The sequence below is a fragment of the Mixophyes fleayi genome, chromosome 9 (genome assembly GCF_038048845.1).
Source record: "Mixophyes fleayi isolate aMixFle1 chromosome 9, aMixFle1.hap1, whole genome shotgun sequence".
NCBI classification, from domain to species: Eukaryota; Metazoa; Chordata; class Amphibia; order Anura; family Limnodynastidae; genus Mixophyes; species Mixophyes fleayi.
Genome location: NC_134410.1, coordinates 104,873,422 through 104,897,934, shown reverse-complemented (window position 1 = coordinate 104,897,934; position 24,513 = coordinate 104,873,422). Strand labels below are relative to the sequence as shown.

The window sequence follows — 24,513 nt, the reverse complement described above, 5'->3', positions numbered from 1 at the left end:
ATGTCCAAGCCCAAAAACAAGCTACCCGCGGCAGTGAAAAAAACACTGCAACTTCACAAAAAAAGAAGCCCAATTCTGCTTGTTATAAGCGGCATGGGCAACTATGGCACACGCTCAATGTGCTCCTGAGACAATGTGACATCGTCACACTGTAAGGCTGCTGGTTTCAGCTCAGAATGCTGATTGGCTCCAAAAGATCACATGGGATGAGTATCGTGGGGGGAATTCAAGGCGTCTGTGAGACATTTCATGGTGGAGATTTGAATAAAAACACTGAGAAGAACAAGTTATAGTATAATCAGGAACGCTGCTACCTGGGATCCGGAGGGTGGAGGGTTCCCTGATGTCTGCATCACTTCAGCCACCAATCCCCTCCCACTACTAATGCCAGCTGCCCACTCCTGGTAACTGCCCATGTGACCGAACCACTGTGTGTATGTAATGGGGTTGACAGATGTCCAAATGTCCCCTCACTTTACTGATTAATTTAAACCATACATTGGGCTGTGGAAGGGATCCTTGGACAGTGGCAGGAAGTTGGACTGTGCTTCCATTATTTTAGTAGTGACTGGATGTCAGTGATTGTTGCAGTCTTGCACTGAATGTCATTGCATGATAGAAATATTTATTTTATTTACTTTTTCTGTTTTACTGCAAAACACAGACGAGCCAGGACAGAAACCGTGACCTTGGAGACCCCTCCCCATTCATCACAACATCTGTGTATTTCCGGTTTCTATTCAGTGGGGATCTGGAATACATACTTCTGTGGCCTTATCAGTGAACAATGTGAGATAAGATGTTACTGGACTGAAGTGGTGCGCATTTTAAAAACCTAAAAAAAAGTCCCTTTTTTATTGGCATTAAGGAAAGGTTGCTTAAGCTATATTTATGTACACATAAAGAGACATTTTAAGGGATGTATGATCCCTTAAAATGATGTATGTGTAAATATTTTAATGGAGGAACATTATCTGTGAACCTGATCAGTACTGGAATACTGCAGAGGACATGCTAGCAGCAGCCCTGTATGTCTGTCATGTATCATGTATGTATGTCACATATGTATGTCATGTATCAGGTATTTATTTGTTGCTGCCAAACATAATTTGTTTCAATAAATAATGTGGATACCAGCAGAAAAATGACTTGTTGGTTTTGTAGTTGGTTTTGTACGAGTAATGATGCCCCTTCCCAGGCAGCCAATTGATACCATCGGCATAGGTGGTGTGCGCCCCCAAGTGGTACAGTCCGTTCAGGTTGGCATGGTGGCAGCTGGTATACCACCAGCCACCCTTGTACAGGAGTTTGCATAGGTGTCATTGTCTTGGTCCTTTGTAGAGAACTTCGTATTGTTCAAGTCTGACATGGAATCCCCTATAAAACAACACAAACCATAGGAGATATGGGATACTTTTTCTCAAACCACCAGCAAAGGGTTAAAGGAGGCATTGCACCCTCAGATGACTTTAATTATTGACTCGCATGCACCCCCTTGCGACTTTTACTAACTTTTACTTTATTGTTCTGACTTCCTTGTGTTTATCAGCAGTGTCTTTATTTTTATGACCCTTGACATGACACCCTGGATACAGTTGCACGCAGCGAGCCCACGTTACGTTCTTGCGGTCAGTGACAGAAAGAATATAGTGTCTGAATATAGGCATGATGGCACAAACGAAGGAGAAACGGTTTAGCCTCTATATTTTGTGGCTATTTTACAGTTGGCGTATTTGCGCTCCTAACAAGCATAGGAAAAGACGCACATAAAATGCAATTAAATTCAGACGCCTCCACATCTGTTATTTTTCCATGTCAAAGTCTGATGGGAATCGTAGTTTCTTGCAGTAGTCCTAATGGAAGTGTCAAACAATGCAAACAGATGGCTTGATATAATATGTCTGCAACGCTAATGATTTAAATACTATCAGATGGAGGGGTCAATACACAATCAGCCAATCAGAAACCGCTAGATATCACTGTAACGGTTGGCTTCAGGTATAGTTGTATTATTACAACTTTCTTTATGTCACATAATGCAGATATTCTCCTATAGCAGTTTATAGAAATTCGCCAAACCGTATCTCACCTGCGTCGCCCTCCTTGTATTCTCCAAGTAATAACTGGTATTTCTCGGTCTCATCCATGATTTTGAAGTGCGCGTACTTGGCAAACGTCTTTTTGTTTTCAAAGTCTTGTAGATCAATGCGCAGTTCCCACGTGCCTTTATGGGCAAGAAAAAGCTAGATTAAAAAATAGCGTGAGAGCTCCCCACGTACTTTAGAGATCCTATCAAGAATATGAAACCTTGGCTTCATTTTCAGTAGCAATCCCTACCCTGGCGGGCCGTGGATGTGACTGAAAGGACCCAGATATTCTTTCACCGTTGTGAGAATTGAGATGTTGAGGTGTCAGTAAGATTGTTACATGGAGCAGAACCCATTGATAAGGAGAGTTTGTTTTAGTATGTAGACCTATCTCTTATTACCCGATGAAGTTATTTTATGGATATTATCCTTCCCCAGCCAAAATTCGTTCACACGGCTTCCAAACCCTCTCTTGTAAGCGTCCCAGTCGCGGTAGAAATCCACCGACCCGTCCCAGCGCCTCTGGAAGACCTACAGGAAGGAGAGAAGAGATATTTATAGACCACCTGCTCAGTGTGCTAGGTATTGGTGTAGTGATCTGATTAAGTGAAGGCACACTCTACAACAGTTTTGTATCCCCACATAAGAAATAAGTACCGTTTAATTAATGTCTAAAGGAACATGGCCTGTTGTTTAGGTAGGCCGAGGTGCTTGTTCCCTGTCTGTATTTGCACAGTGCAAACACTAGAAGGTGCAAAAATGGTCTTGGGGCTCCGGTCTTCCGGTCCTCTCCAAAAGAGGAAGGGTTCCTTTATACCCTGATCCCAGGAGAGCAAGGCCGTACCTCCCAGCATTTAGGATCACGAAATCGTGACAAGATAAACCAGCCCCCATTTTACCTAAACTACACCCACAAATGCGTATATTTCGATAAAGCTCCACCTACTTTTGGTTACGCCCCATCCCTTTTGCAGCTCACGAATCGGGATGTACCACCAATATCGGGACTGTTGGGAGGTATACGTTTACCCAGGGGTTGGCTGAAAATTTTCCCCTCCTGGAAACCTATTGGCCACACCGATCCGGCTAGACTTAGGGAAAAAAACTCATTAGGTACAGACCCGCAGTCCAATGGTTTCTTGAAGAATAGCATGAAAAATAGGAAATGTACACACTTAAAGTTAAAATTAAATAAACAAGTACATCCACAGAGAGTCTGCAGCTGAAATAGAGGGGGGTAAATGTATCAAGCTGCGAGTTTCCAGCGGGTTTGAAAAGTGGAGATGTTGCCTATATCAACCAATCAGATCTTGGCTGTCTTCTTGTAGAATGTCCTAAATAAATGATGACTAGAATCTGATTGTTTGCAATAGGCAACATCTCCACTTAGCAAAACTCGCAGTTTGGTAAGTGTGTTAGGGAATTTAGACTGTAAGCTCCAATGGGACAGGGACTGATGTGAGTGAGTTCTCTGTACAGCGCTGCGGAATTAGTGGCGCTATATAAATAACTGATGATGATACAAAGACTTGATGAATCAAGCCCTATGTTCTTGCCCTTCCAAAAGGCCAGGGCACCTGTTACTCCCGTTCTGATGATAACATTCTATGAAAAGTAAATGTCATCTGTAAATTCTATCTGTCCAAATTCCCAGGACTTACAATCCATCCTCCATCGTCAGTGTCCATATCACACAGGACCTTCATGGACTGGCTGCCATCCGGGTATATGGTGTACCAGTCACTCAGCGCTGCCCCTTGGTTCTGCAGCTCCTTACAGCTCCTTGCAGCTGACAGATAAAGACCAATAAAATAATTTCAGCTCCAAGAGAAACATCTAACACACGTGACCGCTGAGAGTTTATAATTATTTTGGTATTGATTAGTTGCATTGACTATTTTAGTGAGTTTAGACAATGATTACTGGGGAAATTGTGTCTGGAAAGGGTGTGTGGTTTACAGAACAGCATAATAGCACCATCACTCCCGCCCATCCCCAACAGTCCCAATTTTTGGTGCCCAAATTACATTTTGCAACGTTTCACGAGGTCAGCAGTCATTCATTGTTTATGTGAATAATCTGCTGCGTATTATCAGCACAGCTGTTATGTATTTATTTGAAGATACAGTTTAAGTAAACTATAGCTCATCACCCTCTCCCAACATGTCTGATTGATATTTTAGGCCATGCCCCTAACACAATGCACCCTAAATAGCAGATCCGGGGATAAATGTATGAAGCTGCGAGTTATCTGTGGGTTTGAAAAAGTGATGTAGCAGCAGATTCAAATTATAGCTAGAATCTGGTTGCTATAGGCAACATCTCCACTTTTTAAACCCGCTCGCAGCTCGGTGCATTTACCCTCCGGCCGCAGACTCTCTGTGGATATACTGTATATATTATTGATAGGATTCACCTCACTCACCATATAATGACTCTGTCCTGCCACTTTCTCCTTTCTCTCCTGTGGGATGGAAACACAAATCTATTAGATTGAATTCCAAATAACACAATGTCCGTGATACAATATGTAGGTACAGTATTAGTATTTGCCATTGGTTTTTACGTGGTTCAAATTTGTTGCATCTAGTATACGTATCCTTAAGTGTCATAAGGTACGTCTGCTCAATATAACTGAGAATAAGGTAAAAATAATCTACAAAACTAGTCTGACGGGGATTTTTAAAACATTTAAATGCATAAGAAGTGGCTTAGCATAAACCTATTGTTAATACATGAATATATACTCTAGGGGGTACTTAGTAAATATTAACACAGGGGGTAATTGATAAACACTTCCCATCACCTGGGGTACATGTTAGTGTTTTATCTCAGTGATGGAAATAAGTGTCAGTGGTTGCTGATTGATGTGAAGTTGTCCTTTCTCACATTCACAGTGGAGGCTGCCATTTTTTTGGGCAGAATCAATGTTCAACCTATCAGTTCACTGGGAACGAGTCAGGTGGTTGAGGTCAGTGGCACAAAGTTTCCACCAGAGTATTGCTTTGCCAGCCAGCCCAGGAAGCCTCTGCACGGGCGTGACGCAGCATTGCTGGCTCACACATGCACAGTGGAACTGGAACTTGTCTTCCAGTTCAGCTTTCTTTAAAAAAAAAAGTAAGTTAAAAAAAGTAAACATATAAATAATTCCCTGGGACTCCAGTGGGTGGGGGATGTATTTAAATAATTAAAGCCCCTTTTTCCCTCATTATCCCCTGCTGAGATGGCAATATCAATAAGAGGACGGTGGTGTTAGTTGTGCCACTGCTGTCCATAGTAAATAGGTTTCCTCATGCTTTTGCACCATCAGAAATTCATCAAAAATCTTTGCAGTGTGGTCTACTATTGACGTTATTGGGAGAACTTTAGACTTTCCATTGATGAAGAATGCAAGTCTCTTTGTGGCTGTCTGATAATTACAGCCTACACAAGCTGAAAGATCTTTGTAAAGGGATTTAATGTTTTGTACCCAGAAGCAGGGGTTGGCAGGCAGACTATAGCCTGGGGGACAAGCACAGCACTGTCCCATAAGTTTGAGGACCATCCTTAAAGGGTGGTTTTCGGTACAATATGTATTTATCAATACAAATAGAGTGTTTTTAGTGTTGCTTAACGCAGCAAAACTTTATTATTATAAATAATAAATCTTGAATAATAAAAATAAATTATGCAACAAAAAACAAACCTCACTTCATATTGCATTTTATTTTATATGTTCTTTCTCCCTACAGCACTTTTTTTTTTTTTAACATACCTGGCTGATTATAATGGGATTTATTAAAAAGCAAAAAGCCAGTTTACTTTAAAACCGAATGTTTTTGTCAGCAAAAGGGATTGTTTTTGTTTCTCCCTGTATACTAATAGAGTTATTCATTGTTTTATCGTTAACCTAGACCAAATAATATTAGGGGTGGTACTGGGAGGAGGAGCAGAGCACCAGGGGGTATCGGCGACTTTGCAGGAGACATTTAAAGCAGCTATGGCTTGCAAAGGTAAGTTTGTCTTTACAAGTAGTCATTGCCGTTTTAAATTTCCTCTGCAAAGACGCCGATTTCCGTTGACTTGTAGAAATCGGAGCTTCATACATTTACCCCCATGTGTCAATCTGACATCCTGGCCCAGAGCTGGATTAAGGCTCTGGTGGGTCCGGAGCACTTTAGATAGGGGGTCCCTATGATGAAACATGGCTATCATTTTAGACAAATACACAGGCAATACTGTGTGCACGCAGTTCTGCCTTCATGAACAGTACACTGTGAAGCGAGACATACCTCCCAACTGTCCTTGTAGTCAAATCAAATCCTGACTAAGCGACAGTCACCCAAATCTGGGACTGTCCCACCAGATTCAGGACAGTTGGCAGATTATCCTGCTCTCTCCTACCTGTTCTTGTCACTTTCACCACTTCTGGATGCTGATTTCTTTAGCTCATTTGCTGATTTTCTGGATCCTGGAATGGTGGATGCCTTATTTGGGAAAAAAAATGGGTATGCAAAATTAAGAAAATTCCAACCAGTCCTGGGGGTAAATGTATCAAGCTGAGAGTTTCTCGGCGAGTTTAAAAAACCATTCAGATTCCAGCTATCATTCATTTAGTACATTCTACAAAATGACAGCTAGAATCTAATTGGTTGCTATAGGCAACATCTCCACTTTTAACCCGCTTGGTTTGATACATTTACCCCCGGTGTTAAATCGATTTACATGTCACACACACACACATTGTATTAACATGCCACAAACACATTGTATTAACATGTCACACACACACATTGTATTAACATGCCACAAACACATTGTATTAACATGTCACACACACACACACACACACATTGTATTAACATGTCACACACACACACACACACACACACACATTGTATTAACATGTCACACACACTATGTTGACATACCTCTCACTTACCTAAAATAGCCTTTTTTTCTGTCTGGCCCAGTGGGCATATCTGATCTTCTTCTGCTCCTGAATTGAGCTCTGTGGACTGTGCCAGTTCTCTGATGGGAGAACTGACTGCCTGAGCTGTCTTCAGCAATGCCTGCAAGAGACACTTACCTGAGGCAGTAACTCACTAAGACTTAAGACTGTATCTTGCAGGCATTGCTGTAGTCAGCTCAGGCAGTGATGGGCAGGAGGCGGTCCTAAAGGAGGAAGCGCCTCTGACTACCAATGAGAACATGTAAGTCATGTAAGAGCAAGTAAGTCATGAACTGGGGACGCAAGTCCTGCAGCACAGTGACAAATTACATTGGAACAGTATTGTGGCTCCACCCCTTGTCAGGTGGGGCGGGGCTATTAGGCATTGGGGCCCACCAGGAATTTCCTTAGTCCCCCGCTGGGCCAGTCTGACTCGGCCCGCAACTGTTCAGGAGGCACATCACGGTATATCACAGAGAATTAAATCTGCCCCATACGGACAGGTTTTAGTCAAGTAAGTTTTTTATTGATTTGTTTGCTGAATACGAATATAGACATTGGAGAGGGGTCAGCATGCATAATGCCATCAGCACATACTTGAACTTGTAGTGTCACAACAAAGTGCACTACAAGTGGTGCACACATTGATAAATTAATGTTGCTATTTCATATTTAATTAGTTGTTGCAAGTGTACCCTGTGCATGCTGGCACCTGACAGTGGGTCCCAATAAGCACACTGCCCCCCTGGATAGTATCAGAACAGATATTAGTCTCCATCCTGTCACATTATGTTCAATCTGAGAGAGAGAGAATTTAATATCTCTGTGCATAGAGGTTTAGACCGCAAGAAGATGGCCGACCATCCTACATCACTCAGGACAAAGTAAACTGACAAGTGAGTTTCAGTACTTACCAGTGACTATACCTCTCTTGTATAGTTTAGACCAAAATAAAATAGCCGCTGCTCTACACCTATGTATGTATGATGCACTCCACTGTAGGATAAATAGATGGTATAATCAAAAAGGGAGAGTTAATGCCCCTGTGCTTTGATTGTCAGACCACAAGAAAATGGCCGCCGCTGGGGCAGGGACTGAATGAGTAGAGCGCTGTGGAATCAGTGGCGCTATATAAATAAATGGTGATGATGATGATGATGATTGCACGCTGTGTTTACCTTCAGTGTAGTAAAATCAGGATTGCAGTTTTAACCTTGTGGTATAAAAGAATGCACTTTGATTTGCATTTTGCTCTTTATTAAGTTGCATAGTTTTCAAACTGCATATCATAACACCAAGAACCATGCGGTTTGACCTTTAGTGAATCCCACCTGGGTATTAACAAATAGACAAAGTAGTATAAAGACCCTGCACATAATCTTACAATCTTTATTTTAATACTTTAATATTAATTTGTGCCAGTGATTACATGTCCAGCCAAATTGAGTAGGAAAAAGTGCTTAATAGGGGTTTATGAATCAGTCACACTGCAATGGTGAATTGGGGGTCAGAAGATTGTTTCAGTATAGAAAGTGAAGTCTACAGAGGGGTAATAAATGGATGGAATAGCGCATTCTTGCCAACTTTATGTTGGCCACGTCCGGGAGTTCCTGGAGGGCAGGAGGGGTGTATGGGGGGAGGGGACGTGGCTTTACGAATTTCATAAATTTTTCCTACCCCCAGTGATGTAATGCCTGTTTTGGGACTTTCGACATTGGTATAAAGACCCAAAACAGGTATTGCGTCACTGGGGGCGGAGCCAAAATTATGCGAATCGCAAAGCTCCGTCTCCTCCACCAATACATGTCGGCTCTGATCTGGATGCGGGAGAATTGACAGCTGTCCCGGGATTCCGGGAGACCTACCTAGAATTCGGGAGTCTCCTGAAGATTCCGGGAGAGTTGGCATGTATGGAATAGTGTAGGAAGGTTAAGAAGATAGTTCAGGAATTTGTTAAGCTTGTCTAAAGAGATGGGAGACAGGTATTTCCACAGAGTGGGTGCAGCATGAAAGCATCCTGTAATAGTGAATGGGTGAAAGCAATGAGTGTGTATTAGAGGCACAGATCTTTGGCAAAGGGGGTCGAGTTAGGTGATATTTTGAGACAAGGGAAGAGATAGAAGCTGGTACAGTGTTGTTTATGGCATAGTATATGAGAAGTATTTTATATTGAATTTGGTCAGTTACAGGCAGCCAAGTATGCAGAGCGGAGCAACAGTATAAGAATGTTTTGCAAGGAAAATTAGTGTAACCACTACATTCATAATAAGAAGATAATTGTTACTGTCAATGTGGGAGATTATGAGTTCATGAATAAAGGTTTTGCAGTGTCTTGTGTGAAATAAATAAGCTATTCTGGAGATGTTTGTTACTTGTACATGACAGGGTTAGGATGAAGCAGAGCTGTAACTAGACATTTTAGTTCCCTGGGCAAAGCAGAACACTGGCCCCACCAATGTACCTTTATGGGAGTAGATGCTGCCTCATAGCGGTTACACATAGCCGGTATCTCCTGCCTGCTGGTGTCTTATGCTCCGCTGCTGCTTGGCCAGATCCTGGAATATTGGGGTTCTGTTTGTAGAAGAGAAAGTTACTATGCACCTTCTATAAAGATGAGCAGTAAAAGAAGAATCTAGGTGTCTCTCCCCACAACCAGACAGACATTAAATCAGTAGCCTTTTCTGTTTAAAAACACCCAAACACCCTTCTACCCAATATTTTCCAGAATTTAATAAATAGCATTTACATTTGATGTCTATTTCCGTCCATATACCTCGACATAAAATGAATAGCACCAACGTTTAATAATTAGGCCTCCTTCCCCCTAACCAGCCCGACTTTAATTTAATAACATTCCCATTTAATCAACAGACATATTCCACCTCAACCAGCCCCAATATTAATTTAATAACATTCCCATTTAAATAATAGACCCGTTTCACCTCTCACCAACTCCTACCATTAATAGCATCCCCATTTAATAAACAATATTATTCATCACCAAACCCAAATTAAGTTAATACCATCCATATTTAATAAACAAACCCTCACCACCCTGAAATTAAATTATTAACATTTCCTTTTAATACAAAGGCCAATTTCCCCCACCAGTCCGACAAGCAAATTATGGCTTGCAAATTTCCCCTCATTTAATAGTAATTATTATTGCAAATTAAAGTTTTACTGATTTTTTTTTATATATTATTTATGTTTTCATAGTATATATCACATTTATGTACACCAAAGAAATTTTCCCCTTCCCTCCAATCCCTGCTGCCTGAATCTCCCTCTTTTCTCTGCAGAATTCCCACCTATTCTCTATGGACTCCCTTCTCTCCAGACAACACACCCCTCCAAACCTCCCTCCTGTTCTCACCAGAGCCCTCACACCTTGTCTCCAGCCCTCTCATCTCACCAGCCCCTGCATTAATTTCTTTACCGGAGCTTCTCTTCTTCTTTCTATATCTTTTTCCTGTTTCCTCTTGATCCTTTTTCTTCTTCCTTCTGTGCCGGCTCCTAGTCTCCTGTGTTCTGACACCGTCCTGGCGCTATTATTTGCATGTCAGAACAATGCAGGAACACGGAGCTGGCACCCTCCTCCTTGCGCCGGAACTTTTTTAATCGGCAGTGGAGTCCCGCGTTGCTGCCACTACAGGAATACACTGTTGCTTCATTGGGGGGGATTTGGTATGTAACGGGCAGGCAGGTGTTGCGCCCTCACTTGGCCTTGCACCATAACCTGCACCATCTGTCTCACTTCAATCGGAAAACACTCTGTTCCATTTCATACCTGTATGCTACCTGTTTCTCATTTCAACATATGGAATTTTCCTCTTTGTTTGTTTCAATGCCACAATAACAATATTTTGGTGGAAAAAAATATATATATTGAAGATCTTATCTTTATTTGGACAGGGAACATGCTGGATTTGGAGAGGGTTTTTTGCCATTAAAAAAATAATAACTTTAATGTAATTTTTACACACTGTTAATAATACTTTTATCATTTTATGATTTCTTTTCCTCAAATCCCATGAGTGTCATGTAATCTTTTACACCTTTAGCAACATGGATGCAAATACAAACCTGGATGCACAAAGAAGCCACAGAAATGGTTTATATCAATCCCAAAGTGTCAGCTTTTCAGGATTATAAAGAATTGTACGCTTGATAAGGATTATTATAAGGAATTCCTTGTCCTTATAGAGAGATTCAGGGAAAAGAGTAGGGTATGATTTATAGAGGCTCTTTATACAGATTAAGAAATGTGAGTACTCACATACATTGAGCTTCATCTCTGGTTATAATAAGGAGAACAGAATAGCTGTGTAAATGATTAGGAAAACAATTGACAGATATTAAAATTAGACCCTCTTCTTGAATCTGTCTTGATCGAGAATCCCATGTTCATACACGACACAGTCCCCTATCTCAAATCGATACCAATCCCTCCCTTTCCATGGCAAAGCCACTTGAACCTCTAAAAGGTGGATGAGTACACATATGCCATACTATTAGAAATATCTATGAATAGTTTTATGAACCTGAAAGGTACAATAAGATTATGTGATTTCCATTAATGGACGGCTTTGCTTACAAAGAGAATGTCTTTTTAATAATTACTCTGTCTAATATAATTTTCTGTTACATTTCTTCCTCTTTTCATTGAAAAATATGGTATTGTTTTGTAGCATATTGTAATAAATATAGTTTTATAATTTATAGAATAGTTAGAGCTATAGCCACAGACAAAATGCAAATTGCTCATATTTTATTTTCATTCACCTAGTGCTGCCCACAAACACAGCCCTATATCTATTCAGCAACGTCTAACATATATATTATGATAACTTAATGATAGTGAAAATTTGTACTTTATTAGGCAATTATTCCGTATCTGTAAGCAAAAATAAATATTGCAGCTAACCTGTAATTTTCTTTACGTACATTAATTAGGAATTATCTTTTATATGTGGACAAGAATAAAGTTTATAATTTACATGTAATTTTCGTTCTATGTCTGTGTGTTCAGCAGCTTTCTATTTTCAATAACTGTAGAGTGTAAACTATTTTTTCTTTGCTTCTCTAATATTGTAACAGTGTGGGTTCACATGGCATAAAACAGGCTTAAATGTGCTGGGCATATGGTAGAGTAAGTAAACATATGTTCTTGAACTAGAGGCACTAGGTCTATTGCTGGAAATGCCAAATGATACCTATTTTTCTTACAATAAGGTCCCAGCTACAAGTTAGGTGACATGAGTTGGGTTTCCGGGCTGATGAGCTGACAGTTAAACCATGGCTGGTGGCAGTGAGTTCCATGTTATTTGACATCACTTGTATCCTAGCAACGCTGATGTTTATTTTCACCAGTCCGTGTGGCAGTTGGAAGTCAGTCAGGCAAGTTGCATGATCTGGTGAAATGTCTTCAAAATCGGAGAAAAATATTTGTTTTGAGGAAGAGGAGTTTGAGATTTATAAGAGGAGAAAGAGAAGGAAGGTTTTAAGGAAGAGAAGGATTTCTGATAGCTCAGAAGAATATGGGTCCATCAAGAAGAAGGGTAGAAAGAGGTCTACAGCAGAGTCACATACTAAAGGTTTTGGAAAGAGTCTACATGTTGTAGAGGAATGTATAATTATCGAAAGTTCAGACGATGGTGGTTCCATGGTTATGGCAAACCGAAAGAGAAGGATATCTGCAGGGTCCAAAGGGAAGATTCCTAAGAGTCTACATGCTGAAGAAGGATGTATAATTATCGAAAGTTCAGAGGATGGTGGTTCCATGGCTATGGCAAACCGAAAGAGAAGGATATCTGCTGGGTCCGAAGAGAAGATTCATAAGAGTCTACATGCTGAAGAAGGATGTATAATTATCGAAAGTTCAGACGATGGTGGTTCCATGGTTATGGCAAACCGAAAGAGAAGGATATCTGCAGGGTCCGAAGAGACAGTTCATAAGAAAGAAGAAGAGATGGATAAGGGGAGAAAGAAACAGATTTCTGAGGAGGAAGAAAGTGTCAGCTTAGAGGGTTACTTTTATCAAATTGATTCCATCAAGACTGGAGATAGAAAGAGACAGAAAACAGCTGGGGAGGCCATTGGTGTGGAGTGGAGTTATAGTAGACAGAAAGGCGAGTGTAGTAAAGACCAGGAAATAGCAGGTATGGTAGCATCGATATATAAGACACGAAAAGCAGTAGAATTATAATGTAAACCTATTACAAAGAAAAAAAAAAGCGGTGGTTAATCATATGCGAAACACTAGGGATTTTTATAAAATCTCATTAATATTTATTGTTATGTATTGAAAAAAATTATTTGTGAGAATATTGTATGTTAAAATAATAGTAAGAAAAATGTGTAGAATGAAAAGAAGTCACTAAAATACAGTATAACAAATGTAATATATAATCTGTTACTGTGTATCATTTAATTAATCAATCTCTATTATTTTCGCATTCTACTTATTATTCAATTGTCCAGAGCTTTTAGGATTGTCTATCAGATCTACAATAATGTCAGTATAGGAAAAATGTTACAGATCAACAGATTAGCAACGTGATGGTTTTCCGATTTTAATGATAAATTAACTTTAAGAAAATGCTATCCAATTATTTCACGGTTACACTAAAACATTGAGAATATCATAGCCAGCAATGCAATAGGTTATATATAAACTTGGGTATATTGTATAGTGTTATAGCAGTTGTGTAGAAAGGTTATTATATCTGTATAGCAAGCAGCATCTATTATATCTAGTTTGTAATTAATTAATATCAGTACAGCGTCATGTTGTAACTTATACTGGCAGCAACTTAATATGTTTATTCCCTCACTTGTAGTCATTTGTCAGTCATCTGTATAGCCTTACTATAAAACTCTTAGGTGCTTATTAGCAGTATTGGCCCTTCAAATGGGGTTTTTAGATGTTAGTTCATACAGTATCCAAATTCATATGTTGCCTATATTTTACTGCAAGCAGAATAAGTTACCTTATAAGGCAATAAGTAGTTCAGGAAATGCTGCCTAGTTGTACCTCAGGTTTGCTGGAGAAATGTTAATCCGCGACATAGTTTCTGTTTAAGGATTCAAGTATGTTCCATAATATTGTAACAATCATATTGCAAAGTAATTGTATAAATATAATAAACAACAGAATCTGCTCAATCATGTTTTTTTTAATGAATTAACCCCAGTTTGAATCCCAGTTTGATTCGTATTGGTATCCCATTTATCTGTTTGTTTCTTCATTTATGTTGAATTACTAATCTATTTACCTAGCAGACCCAGAAATTTTAGATATGGGTAAGTGTAATAACGATCAAATCAGTTTGTTTGTGATCTTCTTGCAGATGGATGTTTAGCTAGTGTTAATTATATCGAACAAGTCTGCAAGCTACTTACATTTTATAGTACTAAGCATTTTAGATTTGATAGTTTTATGTGTCCGTATACTTAGTTTAATATTTACTATAGTGTTGACACCTTACATTATTGGTCAAATAGCACTAAGAGGTATTAGATTATATTATTCATTAGTTCATTAATTTAGGGGCTTAATTTTTAAAACAGTAAGCAGAGATAGAAACGCAGACATGCATTTTGCTTGGTCTTCCTTGGTTTGTATCTGAGGATCGGAAGGGCACTATCGGTGTTCACAGGTTTATCAGTGCAAACTGCCGGAGGATCCATTAGGATACCAAAGACACGGCCTACGATACCCAGAACCACCTGATTGCATTCTGTCGGCTGGATATTGAGACCGCAATCAGCGCTTACCATCAGGCGGCCAGCCTTCCTCCAGGAATACAGTGCTTATCATCAGACTTATTACGGATCATATATAAACTGCAGTCCTTGGGAGGACGGATATCATCTAACGGAGTAACACTTTTATTCAGATTTGAACCTACAACGGTATTTATGTTATGAAAACTATATTGGTTAGCTATAAGTTTATCTGCAAGTTGGAGAGTCCATTGGTGCATTTAAGGATCAAACAGTGCATGATTTATCATTGTGGAACACCACATATTTCTCACACGCCAAATGTATTGTGCTTAATTGAGTTTGTAGATGTGGTGTGTTATATGTTCCGTCACTGAGCACTGCAGTAACTGCTTATAATCAAGAAAATAATCCCAAATATGTGTTTAAATGGTCTTTTGCAGGATTTTCACCCTTCTTGGTGTTTCCCCTTCTTTTGGAGGTAAATTTATCAAACTGCGATTTTCTGGCTAGTTTGAAAAGTGGACATGTTGCCTATAGCAACCACTCAGATTCTAGTTATCATTTATTTAGTACATTCTACAAATGATAGCTAGAATCTGATTGGTTGCTATAGGCAACATCTCCCCTTTTCAAACTAGCCAGAAAAATAGGAACTGGATAAATATATAAATATAAATATAAATATACCCTTTGAATTCCATCCGTTTGGCCCGGAAGTCTCAATTACTGGGGGTCACTGGTGGTCATTCTCCTATAATTATGACTGGGATCCACCATGTGTCTTTGGTAGGTAATTATTTATACCAAATAACTATATGTTGTTGTTTTTTTAAATTCAACTCTTTTTGCCATTCAAGACGCTGACAATCCCCCTGCTGCATTATGACAGCTAATGCTTCTGCTATAAGTGTCAGGAAAGTCTTGTAATTCAGTGTTTTCTACACATAGAAGCTTTTCACGTGTCAAGAGCCCCATATGTGCAATGGGAAGGTTCAAAAAATATATGTAGGTGAACTTTAATAAGTACCTATCACTTACACACAACTGCAACTTTAAGTAGCATTTCACCCATAACTGATAATCTACTATTAGATCGAGTTCCCTAAGTCAACATTAAATGCTGAAATTTACCTCTCAGTTACTTGATGTGCAAGGAGGACCCCACAGCCTCCAACAGTCCTTCTGCTGCTCATGTTACTACTATCACTGCTTTCCTGATTCATACAGGCAGCTGGGTTCTTGGTGACCTTCCCCTGTCATCTTTCCAGTGCATGCAAATGGGAAGTACACAGAAAAGGGGCATCATCACTGCAGGTGTGTGTTGGTATATGGGGAGAGGTCATAGTATACAGAAGAGCAGCACAGGACCGTTGGAGGGAGACAGCGCATCAGACATAAGTAAAACTCAGAATTTAATATTCACCCCACTCAATACTAGATTTTGCATTTTTTTATAGCTTCTTTTTAGATACTTAAACCTTTGTTATATTTACTCTGAGTTATTATGATGTTTTTATTTATAAAGCGTTGACATATTACACAGCACTGTACATTGAGGGGATCATGACATGACACAAACAAATTACAGACAATGATATGAAACATGTTCCAATCACTACAAAACTCCCAGAACAGTCAGCTGCTGACCACTACAACCGTCCCCATCATCTATCACAATTGAGCGTCCCTCCTCGGCTGCTTCTATAGGAGGATTTTGCTATTGTGCTGATCAGACACCCATGTGGCTATCAGTCTTTTGGTGTAACTACACAGCCTGGTGTTTTACTTTAGTGTCATGCTGCTGCTGGAAAATGAGCCAGCACAGTTGTTCCCCATGTTCAACGGCAGCTGCTGTCACCAAGGAGCAGAGGAAATCACCGAAGGAGGAATAAAGATGGTGACAGCAATAACAATTGACATATTGGACATTTAAAATCACTGGGTCAAGGGGCCAAACATAAATGCATTTGTGAGACATAAAGATGAAAAATTTAAGCACATCACACGGGCTCAACATGCTCCGTTTGCCCATATCATATACATGCGCTTGCAGAGGCAGATCATGTGTATATTGTGCAATAAGTAAGGACATGAAAACAACAGATATGTCCTAATACTCCCACAGTATGCCGGCTATTAGATACCATTACTGATAGATACATTTTAAGACTAAGTTTATTTGCAAGATTCACAGCACAAAGTATTGGCATAGTAGATTCACATTCCCCGTGCCAAAATAGAAGTTTAAAATGACCTGAGTAGAGGAACAAAATTCAAGATAACCTGAAACAATTCCCCATAGTGTTGAATATCAGGAAAATGAAAGTGATAATGATAGGTGATATATTCAACAATTGTAGGGGTGAATCTACAACTTGTGTATTGATCACCAGGATAATGATTGTGATGTAAAATGCCAAGTTATGGGTATTTATCTGTTGATGGCTGGAGGATCACCAGGTTTTATTATGTACCGTGAGAGTTGGTTTCTGCCTAGATTGAGCCCAGACAGATATAAAGGATGGGGCCTCCATTATGTGAACACTGTTGTAATATGAAGAAACCCTGAGTGGACAGGCAGACACAAACAGTACAAGGAGACAACTGAGAGGAAAACATGCACATAGGACTGGGAGACACACTGGCTAAACAGGGAGAGACAATGAGACAGGGAGACACAATGAAAGGACAGGGAGACAGATAGACCAGGAATACTCAGCACAGGGTAAATCACTGACAGGACAGGCACACACTGACAAGACTGGGAGACAAACTGACATGACAGGGAGTTACACTGACAAGACTGGTAGACTCTAGCAGGTAGAGGAGAGATGCTGGCAGGAGAGAGAAGACACTAATGTTACTTACAAAGACAGGGAAGCATTATTATGATACACACATCTCAGAGGTGAAATCTCCATTCCTGACCCAAAAATGGCAATCAGATAAATCCCCTGGGTCAACCACCCCTGCAATGTGTTCTAGTAATTACATATTTCATATATGATTACTTGTAAGAAAGGGATCAAATACATTTTTAATTTCTGTTAGTGATGTCATTATCACAACCACATGTGGCAATGAATCTCGCACTTTAACCGCTCTTACAGTAAAGAAACCCTCCCTATGCTGATGGCGAAATGCAGGGCCATCTTAACAACATTATGGGCCCCCGGGCAAAGCAGTGCACCGGGGCCCCTACATATATATATATACATATATATATATATATATATATATATATATATATATATATATATATAGATATAGATGTATAGAGATACAGATATAGATATAGATATAGATATATAGAGATAGAGATAGATAGATGTACTTGTTCTGTGACCCTTGAAGGTTTTGTTTGCAGGTTTTTTCTTTTGCAGGATTATTTATTCTAATTAAGAGCCCTGCCTATGGGGCCCCCTTGCCCGTGGGGCCCCTGGGCACCTGCCCACCGTGCCCAATGGAAAAGATGGCCCTGGCGAAACGATCTTTCCTCCATTTACAATTGATTGTCCCTTGTTACCTGTATTTATGTTGATCTCTCTGTTGTATAAATTACAGTATGCTGATTCCACTACTGTTACAGAAATGTTTAACACTATAGAATACATGCATTTTACGTGTACAGTTATCTCTGAATGGTAAATGTTACATTGTTCAAATCATTTTCTCCCCATAAGGAGGAAGTGGTGTTCAGAAAGCTGGTCCTGGAGGTACAGCGTCTAAATACATCAAGAGGCTTTCCTTTTACCATCAGCTCGGCCAGGGCAGCTTTGGGGAGGTAAGTCTTGTGACAGAGGTTGGACAACTCAAGTCAGATGACAACTGTGTGACTCACAGCTTGTAGTAGAAGAAGAATCATGAACAATTATGTCGTTACAACTGTGCTGACTGAAAGCATATTTCTGTTATTACTTCAAAAATGTCAATTAAATTCTATCTTGTTAAAGATTTTAATGATTTTTAAAAGTCTTTTCTTCTAAATTATAACATGTTACTGAAACCAGAAAGACAATATAACTTAACTCTCAATAACATTGACATACACATAGGAATGTAAATATATTGAGCTACCTGGGTGGTTCTACAGGTAATAAAATAAATATCACTTGTGCATGTCTCTATCTCTAGGTCCTGCTTGCTGAGGACCCTCTAACTGGTCAGCAACTGGCAGTTAAGATCATCCAGAAGAGGGATCTGTTGTTGGAGGAAAGGGAGCTGATGATGGTGGAGCGCAGGGTGCTAGAAGTTGCATCTGGTAGCGCCTTCCTCGTCCATCCATATCTTGCCTTCCAGACAACGGTATTGGTGTATTTCTTGTTGAAACAAAATCAAATTCTCTCTATATCTTTCCACATCTGACACATATACAGGTTTCATCTTTTGTTGGTTAATGACATTGATATAAGCAAGTATGCTCACCTAACTTCGCAAAAAAATAGTTGTTGCTATGTTCTTCTATGTAAACATATTCTTTTCCATTGTCTGTGTCACATCAAACAGAACCACCTATTCCTGGGGTTGGAATACGCAAGTGGCGGGGACTTCTTCAAATTCTTGCAGAGGACAGGCTGCTTGGACATCACCAGCGCAGCGTAAGTACCTCAAATGTAAATTTGATTGTTCTAGTCTTCAGGTAACAGGAATGGGTACCCAGGAGGATGCCCCAAATTTAGTGTGCAGGTGGACAATTCATATTAAGATGAAGTTGTCCAAAAGTTGACCACTCCTTTAATAACAATAAAATACAGATCTTGCATGATGCAGTGTAGTTGCACAAGGACTGGAGCATGTTCAGGATAATCACTTTATCAAAGTGCGTTTGTCGCACCTTATTTATTTGATCTTTATCTCCAGCACGTCTGTTATTTCCTAAGTTTTATAGTGGGTGGGAATCGACCAATCAGGAGCCAATCGCATAATACAAATGTTTACAGCATCACATAAAATCAGTGAGTGCGCTACATTGCTATTTTGTTAGTGATAACAAAGGGTCATGTAACAGGGGCAGTGCTATGATGTTAGTAGGGGAATGGGGGCAAGCAGTAAGATAAAATACTGAGGGGTATATTTACTAAACTGCTGGTTTGGAAATAGTGCAGATGTTGCCTATTGCAACCAATCAGATTCCAGCTGTGATTTTGTATAATGCACTAAATAAATGAACACTAGAATCTGATTGGTTGCTATAGGCAACATCTCCACTTTTTCAAACCCGCAGTTAAATAAATACACATCTGAGTGTTAGATAACAGAAGGAGCAGGATTCCCCAACAACAGTGTAGTGACATCAGGCTTTCTTCCATCATTTATTTATAACATGTTACATTAATTTCTTCTCTTTAAGGTTCTATGCAGCGGAGATCACATGTGGGGTGCAATACCTGCACTCTAAGGGTATCATCCATCGGTAATTATAGTATTATTCTCAATTTCATACACAATCAAGTCCAGGGGCTAGATTTACTAAGCTGCGGTTTTGAAAAAAATGGGGATGTTGCCTATAGCAACCAATCAGATTCTAGCTGTCATTTTGTAGAAAGTACTAAATAAATGAAAGCTAGAATCTGATTGGTTGCTATAGGCAACATCCCCACTTTTTCAAACCCGCAGCTTAGTAAATCTAGCCCCAGGTCTTTTACTTACAGTGATGTCTATTTTTTAATTATCCTTCAATTTAATATTTAAAACACTGTCATCACTAACGGGCCTATTTATTAAACTGAGAAAACCCAGTGTCTAGTGAACATTTCCTATCCATAGCAGTGCTATCGCCCTAGTTACAGAAAAGATTCTCCAGGTCTTGAGTCTATTTACGAAAGATTGAGACAGTAACAGAAAATTTTAAGAAAAAATATTTTATTACTTCAGTAAAGCATGTTTCCCCCATAGAAATTATTGTATAATATTTATTTTTAATATGTCTATAATATTTTTTAAAACTTTTTTTCAACAAGTGGAGCTGAAAGCCCAAGTCTACGCATTTAGTTCTACAGGGCATGTGTGAATCAGATAGCCGGGCACACATGGGCATAACCCTGGCCCGACTCTTACCACTCTGGCCAGTATCACCGGCAGCTAAATTATATGTTATTATTAAATCATGTGATTGGTGGTTTTCTATTGCTGAGAGGAGCAGAGATAAAAAAAAACATCCATATGGCCTGCATTTAATAAATAGGCCCATAAGTGGCACTGTCCTAGCGGGCAGTTGTCTGTAACATTTGACCTCTGTAATACTACTGATAAGTAAATTATATATTTGTCACTAGGTAAAACAGATAATTACATTTTTCTCTCTTTAGAGACCTAAAGCCTGACAACATCTTGGTGGCAGAGTCCGGTCATCTAAAAATTGCCGACTTTGGTCTTTCAATAGTCAATATGTTTGGGGAGAGGACAGCCACAGAGTGCGTTGGAACTCCTGGATTTATTGCTCCAGAGGTTAGTAGTAAGGTATATTTCTACTGTTTTGTGAGGACATAATATATTATGTAAATGTTTTAATAGATCTGAGAAAAACCTTTAAGGAGCTGTCAATTTTATTTAACGTTTAATAGGTACAAATATTAACACATATCTTTACTAAACTTCATGTCAAAATGTACTGTACATTTCTGTAATGTTGGCGGCTTTTATCAGTTCTACCAGCTCAGCCTGTGCTGACCTTACAGCTGCTATGAAGATCTAAGTCAAAGTGAATGGCACTGTGAATATATACTGATTTATAATGTAATATGTCATTTACTAAAGAGATGTGGGGAATGTGGCACATACTATGGTAAATAAGCACCCACTTCCCTAACAATAAATGTTCCCTCAAGTTATTGCTAGCGGAAATTAATTATTGTAGCTGCATAAATACATGAATTAAAATTTTCTATGTAATATACATTGTTGACAGCAATATATTTAATCAGTAATATTGGATGGACTTTTCACGAGGCAGCGTTGGGTCAGAAACTCCTAATCCTATTTGCTGAATAACCAGCTGTTCTGACATTCACATTATCTTCATTTTTCTAAAACACAAAGAGTGACAAAGAGTAACCGAGTGAAAGAGAGGAGATGATAATAACAAGGAATCAGTGCCATAGAGACACAGAGACATTGGATAAAGTAGACTATCTAATGATAGATTAACGTTTGATATAATATCTCTCTCTTATGGTAGATGCTGGCAAGAGAGGAGTATAACGCCGGGGTGGATTGGTTTTCATTTGGAGTCATCATTAAGGAAATGATTACCGGAACATCTGGCTACAATCGCAGACGGGCCATAATACCAGGGGATGTGGCTAAAGACATCATTAACAAGGTAAATAAGATTTTCTAATCCATATTATAGTGTTCTGCTCTACATTACTCAAAGCTTAATTGACTTATTGCAAAATGAACAGTAGAATCTTACATTACTATATGATTATTTATGTGGATATTTCACACCCCATATGTTGTTCTTTACCGTACAGTTTTGGTAGTGTAGACTTGGATTACTTACACTGGCTCCACAGGAACATTTTCTTCTCAGGGTATCACACCTATTTACCATCAGTTCTGGCCTCTGGGACAAGTAGTAACCCCATGCAGCTTCATATTTAGGATGTCTGTCATCACAATCTTTATACCCACATACACACCTCAATGCTACAATGATGACAGAAACTCTTTTTTTTCTGGTTTTTCAGCTCCTGTGTAAAAATCCATCCCAGCGTTTAGGAGTCAATGGAAACATCCGCCAGCATCAGTTTTTCATGCATATAGATTGGGTCTCGCTGGAAGCCCTTAGAGTTGCTCCCCCACATGTTCCTGGCCCAGTAAGTTAAGCTGCTTTGCTTAAAAAAACAATGTGTGAAAATACATTAAGGGGTATATTTACTAAACTGCGGGTTAGAAAAAGTGGAGATGTTGCCAATAGCAACCAATCAAATTCCATCAATCATTTATTTAGTACATTCTACAAAATGACAGCTAGAATCTGATTGGTTGCTATAGGAAACATCTCCACTTTTTCAAACCCGCACTTTAGTAAATCTAGCCCTAAGTGTTATTTACAAATCTGGATAGATCCAGGTCTCCAAAACAAATGTCATTTTGTCATGACAAGACCTTATACCTACCCGTGTACAGAAAAGGACATGGCTTAGCATATGAGGCAACTGTGCCTCATATTTCACCATAATGCAAAAAGAGATTTCAGGAATATTGAGAAGATTAAATGACCTTCAAGTGATTGAGACTGTATATTTAGGGGCAATCTTAATGCTGGTGTTTGTCGCTCAGTACCCTAATGTACAATTGTAAATCAATTTTAATTTTACTCACGTTAAAAATTGGTTGAGATCAGGCGTTGCTTCTACCTTCAAGGAGATGCCTTCTGCTCCAACTAGGTGCACTTTATATGGTATATTGCCCTTATTCTGCTATGGAAATTGGGGGGAAAAAAATAGAAAACAAAAAACCAACATTGGATAGAAGTACAAATGTGATACATGAATAGAAGACAGGTCAGATGTTCTCTATTTGAAGATACACATTAAGGGCCTATTGAGCAGTTTGTCAGGAGAAAAAGGGAAATGTGTAATGTTTAATTTAGAAGAGAAGAAAAGGTGATAATAGGTATGAGTTTGAAATGACTTTTATGACATTTGTACTGCCATGTAGCATTATTATGTAGTATTATTTTATATGGAATACATTATATTCTATTGCCCGGGCCATGTGCACAAATGGAAGTTCACTTATTAAAACAATATATATAATTTCTAAAGAGTATTTTAAAAGATATAATTTAGGTGTTATAATCCCCCCCCCCCCCCTAAAAAAAATCAAATTACAATTTTACTTTTATACAGTATTACTTTATTGTACTGTGATACTTGATAAGAAGGCTCTCAAAATTCATGTCTGCTTGTGAATGATTTTAGCCATTAATCGCATCTTGTTCATCTCATGGCAAATTGTACTGCAAAAGCTCAAACAATTTAATTAGTAAAGTATAGCAGAACCAAACTTTGCCTTTTCATAACTCTATTTAGCTTTCATGAAGTTCTCATCATGGTTTCAATACATAAACATTTATTTCTTTTTTCCTGTAGCCAACCATAAGAACGAGCTCCGGAGTGTTTAATATTGACCACATTGAGAGAGAAGAGGCTCGAAGGTCACCAATAAGAGCAGAGGACCAGGAGCTTTTTGCAGGGTTTTCCTATATCAGCCCCAAGTGGAGGACCTTCCCATGAACACCACTTTGATGCGAGTGATATGGCCTCCCCAGCTACTGTAGCAGAGTGCCCCCGGAATAGTGATAATAAGGTGCTGCCAATCGAAAGGCGAAACAGTGGAATCCCTACAAGGACAATTGGTACAAGACTTCAAGGACAATTGATACACTCCCATGTGGAGCCCTTTTGCTGATGCTCCAGTGGATACATCGCGATCAAGTAAGATCTGTGTGATACTTCACATGCGCCTGTCCAGAGGAATAAGAAGACTGTCACGGGCACTAGGAGTTGCTACCCGAGTTTCACCAGATGGTACTCTGCTGGAGAGGCGGGGATATGGCACGCACCTCAAAGCAGGCAGGTGAATGATTGGAGCGACACAACAGCAGGAGAGTAGAGATAGTCTGAGGCAATCAACGACTTGGAGTTGTAAACTGGAAACTGGAGATAATGTAGACACGAGGAGTGAACGTGGATCGGTGATGATAGGTAGAGGAGGAGTCAGTGGTCTGCGTACAGCAAGTTGTACCACTGCTCT

The 24,513-nt window shown here is 39.4% G+C and overlaps 1 protein-coding gene, 1 long non-coding RNA gene and 1 pseudogene across 4 annotated transcripts in view; 1 reads left to right on the top strand and 2 right to left on the bottom strand.

Moving 5' to 3' along the window:
- Positions 1–1,068: 1,068 nt before the first annotated feature.
- LOC142101858 (ficolin-2-like) lies at positions 1,069–9,517 on the bottom strand (annotated as a pseudogene).
- On the top strand, positions 7,242–24,513 carry LOC142100887 (protein kinase C delta type-like). The gene is made up of 9 exons (XM_075184785.1): positions 7,242–7,279; positions 18,432–18,532; positions 18,883–19,053; positions 19,255–19,346; positions 20,099–20,161; positions 21,057–21,195; positions 21,926–22,069; positions 22,440–22,568; positions 23,850–24,513. Exons 3-9 carry the CDS (start codon positions 18,973–18,975, stop codon positions 23,991–23,993), a joined length of 792 nt encoding a protein of 263 aa, XP_075040886.1. The 5' UTR covers positions 7,242–7,279; positions 18,432–18,532; positions 18,883–18,972; the 3' UTR covers positions 23,994–24,513.
- Positions 20,594–24,513, bottom strand: part of LOC142100897 (uncharacterized) — a 46,001-nt gene continuing 42,081 nt past the window's right edge. For 2 of the 3 annotated variants that reach the window (XR_012678934.1, XR_012678936.1), the window contains 2 exons: positions 23,077–23,174; positions 20,594–21,773 (listed from right to left, as the gene is read on the bottom strand). This is a non-coding gene — a long non-coding RNA (uncharacterized LOC142100897). The remainder of the gene's footprint in view (positions 21,774–23,076; positions 23,175–24,513) is intronic. The other variant, XR_012678935.1, reaches the window with a different exon arrangement.

What these genes read in the sequence shown, in the direction of transcription:
- LOC142100887 (XM_075184785.1), top strand. Translation starts at nt 18,973, where the DNA reads ATGATGGTGGAGCGCAGGGTGCTAGAAGTTGCATCTGGTAGCGCCTTC. An exon ending in ATCTTGCCTTCCAGACAACG is followed by an intron (nt 19,054 to 19,254) that starts GTATTGGTGTAT and finishes CACATCAAACAG; the next exon opens with AACCACCTATTCCTGGGGTT. An exon ending in TCTAAGGGTATCATCCATCG is followed by an intron (nt 20,162 to 21,056) that starts GTAATTATAGTA and finishes TTCTCTCTTTAG; the next exon opens with AGACCTAAAGCCTGACAACA.